Source organism: Diadema antillarum, unplaced genomic scaffold (assembly GCF_040938485.1).
Source record: "Diadema antillarum isolate AM-2024a unplaced genomic scaffold, OU_Dant_1.0 seq00001754_RagTag, whole genome shotgun sequence".
Taxonomy (NCBI): domain Eukaryota; kingdom Metazoa; phylum Echinodermata; class Echinoidea; order Diadematoida; family Diadematidae; genus Diadema; species Diadema antillarum.
In genome coordinates this window covers 227,858-239,412 of record NW_027272436.1, presented here as the reverse complement: position 1 = coordinate 239,412, position 11,555 = coordinate 227,858, and the positions used below count along the sequence as shown (strand labels likewise).

The window sequence follows — 11,555 nt, the reverse complement described above, 5'->3', positions numbered from 1 at the left end:
GCGAGGAACGCTGTTTCATAGCTGAATCAGACATATCAGGGGGTTCTCAATAATTGTCCATTTTGATTGATCACATCACAAGCAAACATGCGGGAAATCGTCCATTTACAGGTCGGCCAATGCGGGAATCAAATCGGATCAAAGGTGAGTACATTTAACCAGTTTCTCGTTTTCCTGCATGATTATATTCTGTCGTGAATTCTATACTCTACTATATTTCTAAGACGTCACTTCAAAATAACAAAGTCAGAAAATCTATTTCATTTGGAGGAAGACTGGAAAAATGTCGAATAAGTCAGGTAAAGGAAGAGAGCTGTAATCGAAGCTATTATAGACTTTTCTTTTTTTACTGAACCCAATTTATCATGACATTTGTGAGCAAAGTATTTAGGCCTATATATAGGACTCTCGACAAGCCAAATTACTGACCGAATTTTATTCTATTACTTTTGTAAACTGCGTCATAACCTTGATTTGGTGTACGCGTGTTTTGTATGGAAATAAAGGTATAAGAGAGAGGGGCGGAGGGGGGGGGGGGGAGATTAATGGACTGAATGTGTGTGTGTGTGTGTGTGTGTGTGTGTGTGTGTGTGTGTGTGTGTATAGCCACGTATAGGTGCCGCAGTATGCGTGCATACATAAGTTTAAAGGGATGGTACAGTTTCCGTTGGAATGGGAAATGAGGTTTCCAAATGATGATTCTTTGAGATAATGAGAAACCTCTCAGGAGATATTAAAAAAACAACGTTCAATTCTAAGAGGAATTAAATGTTGATTTGATTGGATGAAAATTGGTTTTGAAATGGCTGAAATATACAAAACAAAGTGATCCTTATAAAAGGTGCATGGGACTCACCTTTTATAAGGATTGCTTAATTTGTTTTATACTTTGTTTTTGGATATCTCAGCCATTATAAAACCGATTTTTAACAAATATTCTTTGAATCCCTCTTTATAGAATTGTATGCATTTTGACATCTCGTAAAGTGGCATCTAAGTATCCCACAAAAGAGTTTCCCTCAACCAATACTATACCATTCCTTTAAAATAGAGTGTCCCACCCCAACCCCATCCCCACCCCCGCAAAAAAAAAAAAAAGAGGGAGAGAGAGACATAGGTACGTGTAGACAGAAGAGCCAATACTCTCAACAATATGAAGCGTGCATGTGAATAAATTTGCTGAAAGTTGGCATAGTGCGAAGCCACAGTGCTCTTTGGACTCGACTTTTGAATACCTTATCAGAGTAAACGGTTATGCTTGGGGTTTACTCCTGATTCTTGAATACCGACTCGTTCCAGTTAATACTGTTTGGAATACAGATTATGATCAACCAGTGATTAGCATAACGGTCCTACATAGTGGTCTCTTGTCGATATTTTCGAAAAATGCACACTGGAAACTTTTGCGCGCCAATTGTAACACAGGGTTGGACTGTGACCTATAGGCCTAACACATTTTGTCCTGCAACTCCTCTAAATCAAACCGAATTTCTTATGTCGCTGACCAGAATAAGTTTTTTTTTTCTTTTAATATCGATGTGGTTCTCCCTACATTTTGTTCAATTCACAGTTGCGATATTTTGACATTGCTTTTTATTGAGAACATCCTTGCCTTTGACAATGCCTCAAAGACCTATAAAAGAAAACATTAAAAAGAGCTTAACATTATTACAGCTCCGACATGGTGACGAGTGATTTAATTGTCGTCTATTTCTGAGTCGAATAATGGAGGAAAATAACTTCTCCATAAAACTCCGAAATCAAGGAAACATTGTGTGTTATGAATAGCGTTGTCATGACATCACATGGTGAAAAAAAGATATACAAAAAACAAAAACAACCCATAACCTGAAAAGGAACATATTGCTGTTAAGCTGGTCCTATGGATATGTCTTGTTTGATCATTTCGAATAATTATTCATATTTCATTTGGCGATATTCATATGAATCAATCTGTCTATTTCTCACATTGAATGTATAATGATAGCTACACCTGTCAAAAAACTAATCTACCTGTCTGTTTCCCTCTTGGTTTCTTATCCAGTCCAGTCCAGAAGTAGAACATACCCCCTTATCTCTTAGTCTCACTCCATTATTACGTATGTATATAATTATCTATCTTTCTATCTATGTGCCCCTTTAATTTTGGAAAGGCGCCTCCCCTTTCATAGGGAATTTTTGGCGCCGCCCCTGCACACCATAGAAAACACACACTGATACACATGGTGTATATAGGTCTATATTGTTTCTTGTTATTTCCGTAGTGGAAAAAGAAACTTGAAGTCTCACCATTTATCTCTGTATACTTTTAACCTTTCATTACTGCGTTGCCGACAAAGTTCTGGGAGGTGACGTGTGACGAGCACGGCATCGACCCGGTCGGGAACTACCAAGGCGACTCCGACCTCCAGCTCGAGCGGATCAACGTCTACTACAATGAGGCTACCGGAGGGAAGTACGTTCCTCGAGCCATTCTTCTCGACCTCGAGCCCGGCACCATGGACTCAGTTCGATCAGGGCCCTTCGGTCAGATCTTCAGACCCGACAACTTCGTCTTCGGCCAGAGCGGTGCGGGCAACGTGTGGGCAAAAGGCCATTACACGGAGGGGGCGGAGCTCATCGAATCCGTGCTCGACGTCGTGAGGAAAGAAGCGGAAGGTTGTGATTGCATGCAGGTAAGCAATTCTGAATCTCCGAGATCCTTTGAGTGAACCCAAATACGTGATGTGATGTGGCATTAATAATGTAAATCAAACACAGCAGATAATGATGTGGCATCAATAATGTAAATCAAACGCAGCAGATAAGTTTAGAAGCCTTTGAGAATTAAGGATATCATGCACTCGATCTTTTAGAACGAGGGTAAGTAAACATTGATGGGGAAAGACGGGAATAAATCACTAACTGAACGAAAATAACGACGGAAATTAAAGGACAATACCATGTACTTCACAAGATCAGTTAAAGCAAAGGAAAGAGGAGGAAAAAGGTCAAAGCTATAGCACAGAATATCGAGTGCCCGCTTTTAAGTGTATGCATCCTTTTTGGTTTATGTTAAAACAAAATCATATACTGTACACGATTTTCCTCTTGTGTAATCCAGCAAAATGAATGTATAACCGAACAATCAATGCAATAATAAAGTACATTTTGTCAAAACTTGCATGTTAACAAGAATTATAATTTCGTCACTTTTAACAGGGATTTCAGTTGACCCACTCTCTCGGCGGTGGTACGGGGTCAGGGATGGGTACACTGCTGATTAGTAAGCTGAAGGAGGAGTACCCAGACAGAATCTTCATGTCTTTCAGCGTCGTTCCATCGCCCAAAGTATCCGAAGTCGTCGTCGAGCCATACAATGCCACATTGTCAGTCCATCAGCTCGTGGAGAACACGGACGAAACCTACTGCATCGACAACGAAGCCCTGTACGACATTTGCTTCCGCACGCTGAAATTGTCCACGCCCACATACGGGGACTTGAATCACATTTTGTCGTACGCAATGAGTGGCGTTACAGCCAGTCTTCGATTCCCTGGACAACTCAACGCTGATCTTCGCAAACTTGCCGTCAACATGGTTCCCTTTCCTCGGCTCCACTTCTTCATGCCCGGTTTCGCTCCTCTCACCAGTCGAGGTAGTCAACAGTACCGCGCCCTCACCGTACCCGAGCTCACCCAGCAGATGTTCGACGCCAAGAACATGATGGCCGCCTGCGACCCGCGCCACGGACGCTACCTGACCGTTGCCACAATGTTCCGGGGTCGCATGTCCATGAAAGAAGTCGATGAGCAAATCCTCAACGTTCAAAACAAGAACAGCAGTTACTTCGTCGAGTGGATCCCCAACAACGTCAAGTCGGCCGTCTGTGACATCCCGCCACGCGGTCTCAAAATGTCGGCCACATTCGTCGGAAACAACACCGCCATCCAAGAGATCTTCAAGCGCATCTCCGAGCAGTTCACCGTCATGTTCAGGCGAAAGGCTTTCCTCCACTGGTACACTGGTGAGGGCATGGACGAGATGGAGTTCACAGAGGCTGAGAGCAACATGAACGACCTGGTGTCCGAGTACCAGCAGTACCAGGATGCTACAGTAGATGAAGAGGGGGAATTCGATGAGGAGGAAGGCGAAGTGGAGGAGGAGGCCTAGGACACGTGGTCGATGGACTGTTGTCTCACAAAAGAAAAGGGAAAAGAAGAGAGGAAATCACGCAAAAACAACAACAAACAAAACAAAACACACAGTTCATGTCTTCGTGAACACCGATGATTCTTGGGATAGCGTTTGATCACCTTCCGTAGCGAGGCGATTGTGAGCACTACTGTATTACATGTCACTTTTCTTTCCATTAACGGTAAGAATCCAACTTGGTAACATAAAGGAATAATGCTTCAACTGATTGACAAATTGCCCTATACATCGACGAAAATATTTGTCATTCAATTACAATAAAAACAACAACACTTAACTTTTAATTTGAAAAAAAAGAAAAGAAAAATAGATGCTATTGGCGCTTTCGTTTTATATCAATGAAAACAAGCTTCACACCTCCGGTATGACGAGGTGCCTTTTATTCACAATGGTTGCGCAAACACGATGATATATGAATAGAAAATCAAATGGTTTCAATGGAAATTCAACCATTACACATCAAATCTATCCAGCTCGTAAAGCTTCTTACCTTTTGCTAATGAGCAACTCATCTCAATTGGGGTGGGGGGGGGGGGGGGGGTAACTCGCAGTGTCCCGAGTTATCAAGACAACCTGCGCTTCGCATGTTCAAGGTTTCACTCTTCTTACGGTAATTACGGGATGTGCCAAACTAACTTAAACGTTGTGCCAAAGTAACTTAAACGTTATGCCAACGGAACTAAAGTCAGCTTTGGAAACTGGGAACTAATATCTACATTCAAGAGCATTTTATTTCAAATTGCCACTTATTTTGTCTTGAAACGTCTTTTCACATATCCACAATGATCCCCGAGCGCAAAATATTACCTCATGAGTACGATGATTGTATCAATAAAGTTTTATAGACTTTTTCACAGTACACGACTCAGACTTCGTGCACGTTGAATGATGTTGGCGTTTAAAGTTTGTGTTTGTGGATTTCAGGGTAAATAGCGCAAGAGATCCTTTAAGAAAGGGTGCGCTCAAGATCTCCGTTAACACTGTGTAGTTAGTGATCGGTGTGTCAACTCAAGATAGATCACTGTGATGCGGAACTTTGCTGTTTAAAGTATCGTATTATAGTATCGAGCTACAGTAGTAGATTACTTGAGTGTGTGACATACTAGTAGTGACTGAATACCGTAATGCCCGTTAATGCATGTATGTGAGTGTGTGTGTAACTGTGTATGTGTGTGTGTGTGTTTGTGTGTGACCCATAGAAGTGACGAATGTATAGGCCCTATTAGTCAAAGAGAATACATGTATGTAACATCTTTACTAGAGTTCTTTATAATTCAACCCCTCTAGTAACACCAATTAGGTCTATTGTGGCGGTGAATATGTAATACGCTAGTTTTCTTTGACGTCACTCAGTTATAAGATGTGGTCTATACGTCCACTCCGCGTCGGCCTCCAACAAATAGAGCACATTCAAACCACTTAATGATACATTAATCTACAGAACAAGACAGAAAGTAAGAAAGATATTCTAAAGTTTTACATAAGCGTATATTAGATGATTTTTGTCATGTCATCAAAATTCTCTCATTCATTAACATGCACTTATACCTTTCACTAAATTTCTCTTTTACAAAAATTCACGAAAGAAGTTATTGCATATGTCTATTCACAATTTAGAGGTTGTGACTATTTAGCAGTGACTATACTTTGTAAGATTAAGTTGGGGTCTAGAGAGTAATAATTGTTGAAATCATGGACAAAGTGAAGTATATCGATATTTTCAAGGAACACACGGAAAGATCGAATAGCTGTGAGGCACGACATCGCCTGCACTTGAATTGGAGGTGCTTGTGACCGATATTAATGTTTTACTAAAACATGTTACACTTTAACAAGACAAATAGTATTCCATTAAGTTCACATTTCATTGTTCCATTTGAAGGATCGACTTTATTGACCTTATCATAACTAACTTAAATGCAGGTCAAGTGGAGCCTCTGTTAACTTTTTTTCTTCTAGTATAGCAAAGGACACATACAGGTTCGAGACCGTCATCATTTTACACATACTGCCACATGCAGCTCAATTTCCTACACTGCATGCATGCATTGTGTCCGTGTCTATTTCCAACTTGCCTGCCTGCACACTATTATAGCAAACTCATGACTATCCCTGTAAAATAAACATCTCGCGGCATGTAAATACACACCTGGATTTCTCCATTGTCGAAGGGCGCATTGTAGTTGGACTTTGAAATATTTCTGCCGATAACCTTTCGTCTGCGTGAGCTACTACCGATAATACGTGGTGGCTTTTACATTTATAGAGATACATGAACAACCCATACATAATTTTACTTCTATCGAATTTAACATGGGGAAAAATGAAGTTAGTAGCACGGGATTTAAGTTCTAATTGCGCACCAAATTATCTGAAACATAACAAATACTGCACATTGTCAGCCTAAACGCCGTAAGCGTATCCGGGCAATTACCCCCAGAGGGCAATTACCCCCGGCTAAATACTGGTTAGTGGTAAGGCTAGAGTAAAGATTAGGGTTAGGGTTAGGTTCAGTGTTAGGGGTTAGGGTAAAGGTTAGTGTTACGTTCAGGATTAGGATTAGGATAAAGGCCAGGGAATGGTCTGGGGTAATTGCCCAGGGGGTAATTGCTCTATATAGACCCCGCCGTAAAGGCGAGGGACCACCTACCGGACCCTTGGCAGATCACACAGGTTAAATTTAAACGGAACTTAGCGGGGATTGTTATGGGATTGACAGCATTATAATTGGAACACAGCAACGAGGAAGTTTAAAGGGGATAATTCATTCTGATTATATAGACTGGAGAATATGAAACATGTGAAGTCCGTTCCGAAGTTTCACTCATTTTGTTTTCAGTATCTTGTAACTGATAATAATCAGTGGCAGCCCGAGATTGCACGTTTAACCTCATGAACTGCGACGCGGTTTTATTATTATGTAGTCCCCCCCTCCATTTGTTATGTGTCTCTGGAAAGGACGCAATAGTAATGAATTTTCTTTCTTTATCTCAGAGATAGAACAAGGAAAAGTAGAAATTACGCGGTGCGTAAAATATGTCCCCGCCGGAAGTAGCATTTAGTAGCAAAATGTACAATATAGGTAAAAAGATCAAGGTCAAAGGTGAAAGAAGTCAAGGGTCAAAATTCTATGTAGAAGTTTTGAAGCCCTCACCTAGTGCCATCACATAAAGCAAACGGAATCGAAATCGGGTTAGAAATGGCGAAGGAGTATCATTTTGTAGCCAATGTACAATATAGGTTTAAAAAAATCAAGGTCAAAGGTCAAAGAAGTCAAAGGTAAAAATTCTGTGTAGAAATTTTGAAGCCCTCACTTAGTGCCATCACTTAAAGCAAACGGAATTGAAATCGGGTAACAAATGGCAAAGGAGTAGCATTTTGTAGCAAAATGTAAAATATAGGTCAAAAATCAAGGTCAAAGGTCAAAGAAGTCAAAGGTCAAAATTCTGTGTAGAAGTTTTGAAGCCCTCACCTAGTGCCATCACATAAAGCAAACGGAATCGAAATCGGGTTAGAAATGGCGAAGGAGTAGCATTTTGTAGGCAATGTACAATATAGGTCAAAAATCAAGGTCAAAGGTCAAAGAAGTCAAGGGTCAAAATTCTGTGTAGAAGTTTTGAAGCCCTCACCTAGTGCCATCATATAAAGCAAACGGAATCAAAATCGGGTTAGAAATGGCGAAGGAGTAGCATTTTGAAGCAAAATGTACAATATAGGTCAAAGGTCAAGGTCAAAGGTCACAACTGAAATTCTGTATAGAAGTTTCAAAGCTCCCATGTAGTGCTATCATATAAAGCAAACAGAATCAAAATCGGGTTAGAAATGGCGAAGGAGTAGCATTTTGAACATTTTGATCACACACGGACGCACGGACAGACGGACACACGGACACACGGACACACAGACACACACACGTACGGAGCCCATTTCATAGTCCCCTGCTCGAACTCGTTCGGCGGGGACAACAAGCCACGTTGAAGAGTACAATTGGGAAACGACATCTGTTGAGGATTCTTAGTAACGATTCAACCATTTAAGAAAAGTTTCCCTCAAAATTCGTGTTAGCTTTGCGATATAAATACTAGATGCACTAACGCATTCTGCCACTTTTGTCTTGTTCTGACACTCAGGGAAGAGAAAAACTAGAAAATGATCTATGAATTGTTTACTCCGACCGGAAGGTGGTTGCTGCGGGCGAGGGATATCCTGGAAACCTCAACTTTCACTTCCTGAAACTGAAGAAAATAAATCTCAGAACGGCCTTGTACAATTACCTACACAGCCCGCAAATTTCGTCACCTTGGCATATGATCGCGCGCTAAGTCATGGTCCATATATAAATGCAAAAAGCCAACCAAATACAAATACTTCAACCTGAAGAAAAGCACAAATGTAGTAGTAGTAGTAGAAGTTGTTGTTGTAGTAGTAGTAGTAGGAGTAGTAGTAGTAGGAGTAGTAGTAGTAGTAGTAGTGGTGGTGGTGGTGGTGGTGGAAGTAGTAGTAGTAGTAGTAGTAGTAGTAGTAGGAGTAGTAGTAGTAGTAGTAGTAGCAGTAGGAGTAGTTTTAGTAATATTCTGTAGTATTATTATTAGTAGAGAGCACTCACACAAACTGTCATGTTTTGCAATAAACTGGTTTGCCAATGCAATATCTAACCCTAGAAAGGGAGGGGAGTGGGGCGGCAGAATCCGCACACAGTCAGTCAGTCAGTCAGTCAGTCAGTCAGTCAGTCAGTCAGTCCGTCAGTTAGTCAGTCAGTCAGTCCGTCCGTCAATCAGTCAGTCAGTCAGTCAGTCAGTCAGTCAGTCAGTCAGTCAGTCAGTCCGTCCGTCCATCAGTCAGTCAATCAGTCATTCAGTCAGTCAGTCAGTCAGTCAGTCAGTCAGTCAGTCAGTCAGTCAGTCAGTCAGTCCGTCCGTCCGTCCGTCCGTCCGTCCGTCCGTCCGTCCGTCCGTCAGTCAGTCAGTCAATCAGTCAGTCAGTCAGTCAGTCAGTCAGTCATCGACCGATCGATCGACCAATCAATCAGTCAATCAATCAATGACTTTCATGTTATGGGGTGAAAACATTTTCACACAGCTAAGTACTTCGCACATGTCTGTTCATCATTACACCTCAAAGATATCTGTCTCCTAAATTAGGTTTCTCTCTTGTCTCCCTGGTCTCAAATAAACCATTATTACTGGAACTTTAAATTACTATTGGTTGGAAACCTTGCTCAAGAAATAACCTCTTGGTAAAATGAGAGCTAATCTTGTTGGCAACCTGCCTCAATGAAGTGCTGTCATAGCTATTAAACATACAGACTGAATTTGAATTGAACTGAATTCAATTCAGATACGTTTAATCCAGTCAGAGCAATAACAAAATATATTGGAACATTTACGAACATGGAACTAGTTACACAATGATCTGATAAGGAGGACATGTCCCAAGAAGCTACATAAACAGTAGCCTGACTCGATGCTGACGACTTCTGAACAGCGACAGGGCTGTGTATAGTTACATAAACAGGTAACTTGTGTTGGATGCCCTGATATAACGGTGTGAATAAAATTGATACAAGAATGATGTACATACCAACATATACACATACACATAAACACACACACACACACACACACACAAAAGGTACACTTGTACCCAAATGCATCTCCTGAAAAATTTACCATACAACACAATGATCACATGTAATACACCAATTGAATACTTATTTCAATATAAACATGTTTATTAAAAACAAACAACAGTCTGTGACAGCATTTTGACAAGTGTCAAAATAACTCACATTGATACAGAAAAACTGGGCATCCGGGTAGTTTGACCATCTATACCAGTGAAAAATACTCTGGACTGCTAGTTTACATCACATAAGCTACAGCAGAGTCTTAAAGTCTCCTCTTTCAGCACTCTCAAATACAATGTATATAAAATGAATCGAAAGCTTACGGCTCAATCCCGCTTGTGATAACCACAAACACAAAAATCATCGCGACCTCCGGGCATGGGGGGCAAATCAGGCATTGACTTAGGGGTAACAACCCCACTTATCATCCACTTGGTTTCCCCACATCACCATACAACCATTCGCGGTCTCATCCACGCTTGCCACCGGCGGAGTTTTGCGCATAATCGGTGATGTGCGACCACAGACATTTAAAAAAAAAAAAGGAAAAGAAACATGCCTCTGATAAAACTGGAGCATAGCCTAATAAAATGTCTTCTTGGCATTCCACAAACAAAGATGAAAAAGACTACCCGCATCTCTGGCTAGCCAAGCCCTCTCTTGAAGAAATATCCGACATTTCTTGACCGAGAGAAATAGGCTGTATCAGTTGGAGAACCAATAGGTCACACCTGACCTCTTCCAGGAGCGATGCTGACATGATAAATTCTTCCCCCTTTTTCAAAGGACCTTCTGCGATTATACTCTAACATTCATTTCTATTTTGGGTGGCTGAAATATTTGACACATATGTAAATGGTGGCTGGAACACAAATAATCATCACTTCGGCCCTGTTTTATTTAGGATACTGAACATCTCCTATGCTGTTGTCAGTGCAACATATCGGTGCACTGTACCAATACGCTCACTCCAAAAGGAATATGATTACAAAACATCCCTTAATTCCTCAATTCTCAGCAAGCACATTTCATAAAAATAAGACTATTCTCTTCCGAGATCACTGAAAATGAAATGATCACCGTGCTCCCTGCATGAACGTAAGCAAAAACCCCTCAACGAAGGCATGGCATAAACGGTGACAGAAACTTTGCAGTAACCAAATGACAAGTACCTTCAATTTTTGACAAAGTAAGCAACAAAAAAAAAAGCAACATACCAATTGCTTCAATGCATTGCCATATTTTCAGATCGGTGGAAGCCTAAAAATAAAACCTGATAAAAGGGTGATACAACACACACAAGACAGTTAATGTAGAACATGATATATTGGCGGCACGAAATTTTCGCGAATTGGAGCTGACAGCCTTTTTTGTGGCAAGAAATTTTCGCGAATTGCCACTTGCGTTCAATGTATATAGTGTAGATGAGAAAGTTCGCGTGCATTTTAATTTCGCGAATCTTGGCGCTTGCGAAATTCGCTAAATTAAAATGCACGCGAAATTAAAATGCATTCCTCGTTTTACAGTATCATTCTTCTCTGTTTCGCTCTGAGAAATTCTGTACTTGCACATTAATATACAAGTTGTAGTTTGCTGGTCTTTAAAACGGTTGCTGTGATTTTTTTTTGTTGTATGTCATCACATTTTTGCACTACATAAACATAATATGCATGTAACATGTTCATGATATGTCTCTCATTGTTGAGAGAAAACTCGCAATGACTCATTCACTCTG

The 11,555-nt window shown here is 40.8% G+C and overlaps 1 protein-coding gene across 1 annotated transcript; it reads left to right on the top strand.

Moving 5' to 3' along the window:
- On the top strand, positions 1 to 4,717 carry LOC139712073 (tubulin beta-4B chain-like). The gene is made up of 3 exons (XM_071623908.1): positions 1 to 144; positions 2,340 to 2,675; positions 3,202 to 4,717. Exons 1-3 carry the CDS (start codon positions 88 to 90, stop codon positions 4,150 to 4,152), a joined length of 1,344 nt encoding a protein of 447 aa, XP_071480009.1. The 5' UTR covers positions 1 to 87; the 3' UTR covers positions 4,153 to 4,717.
- Positions 4,718 to 11,555: the final 6,838 nt, after the last annotated feature.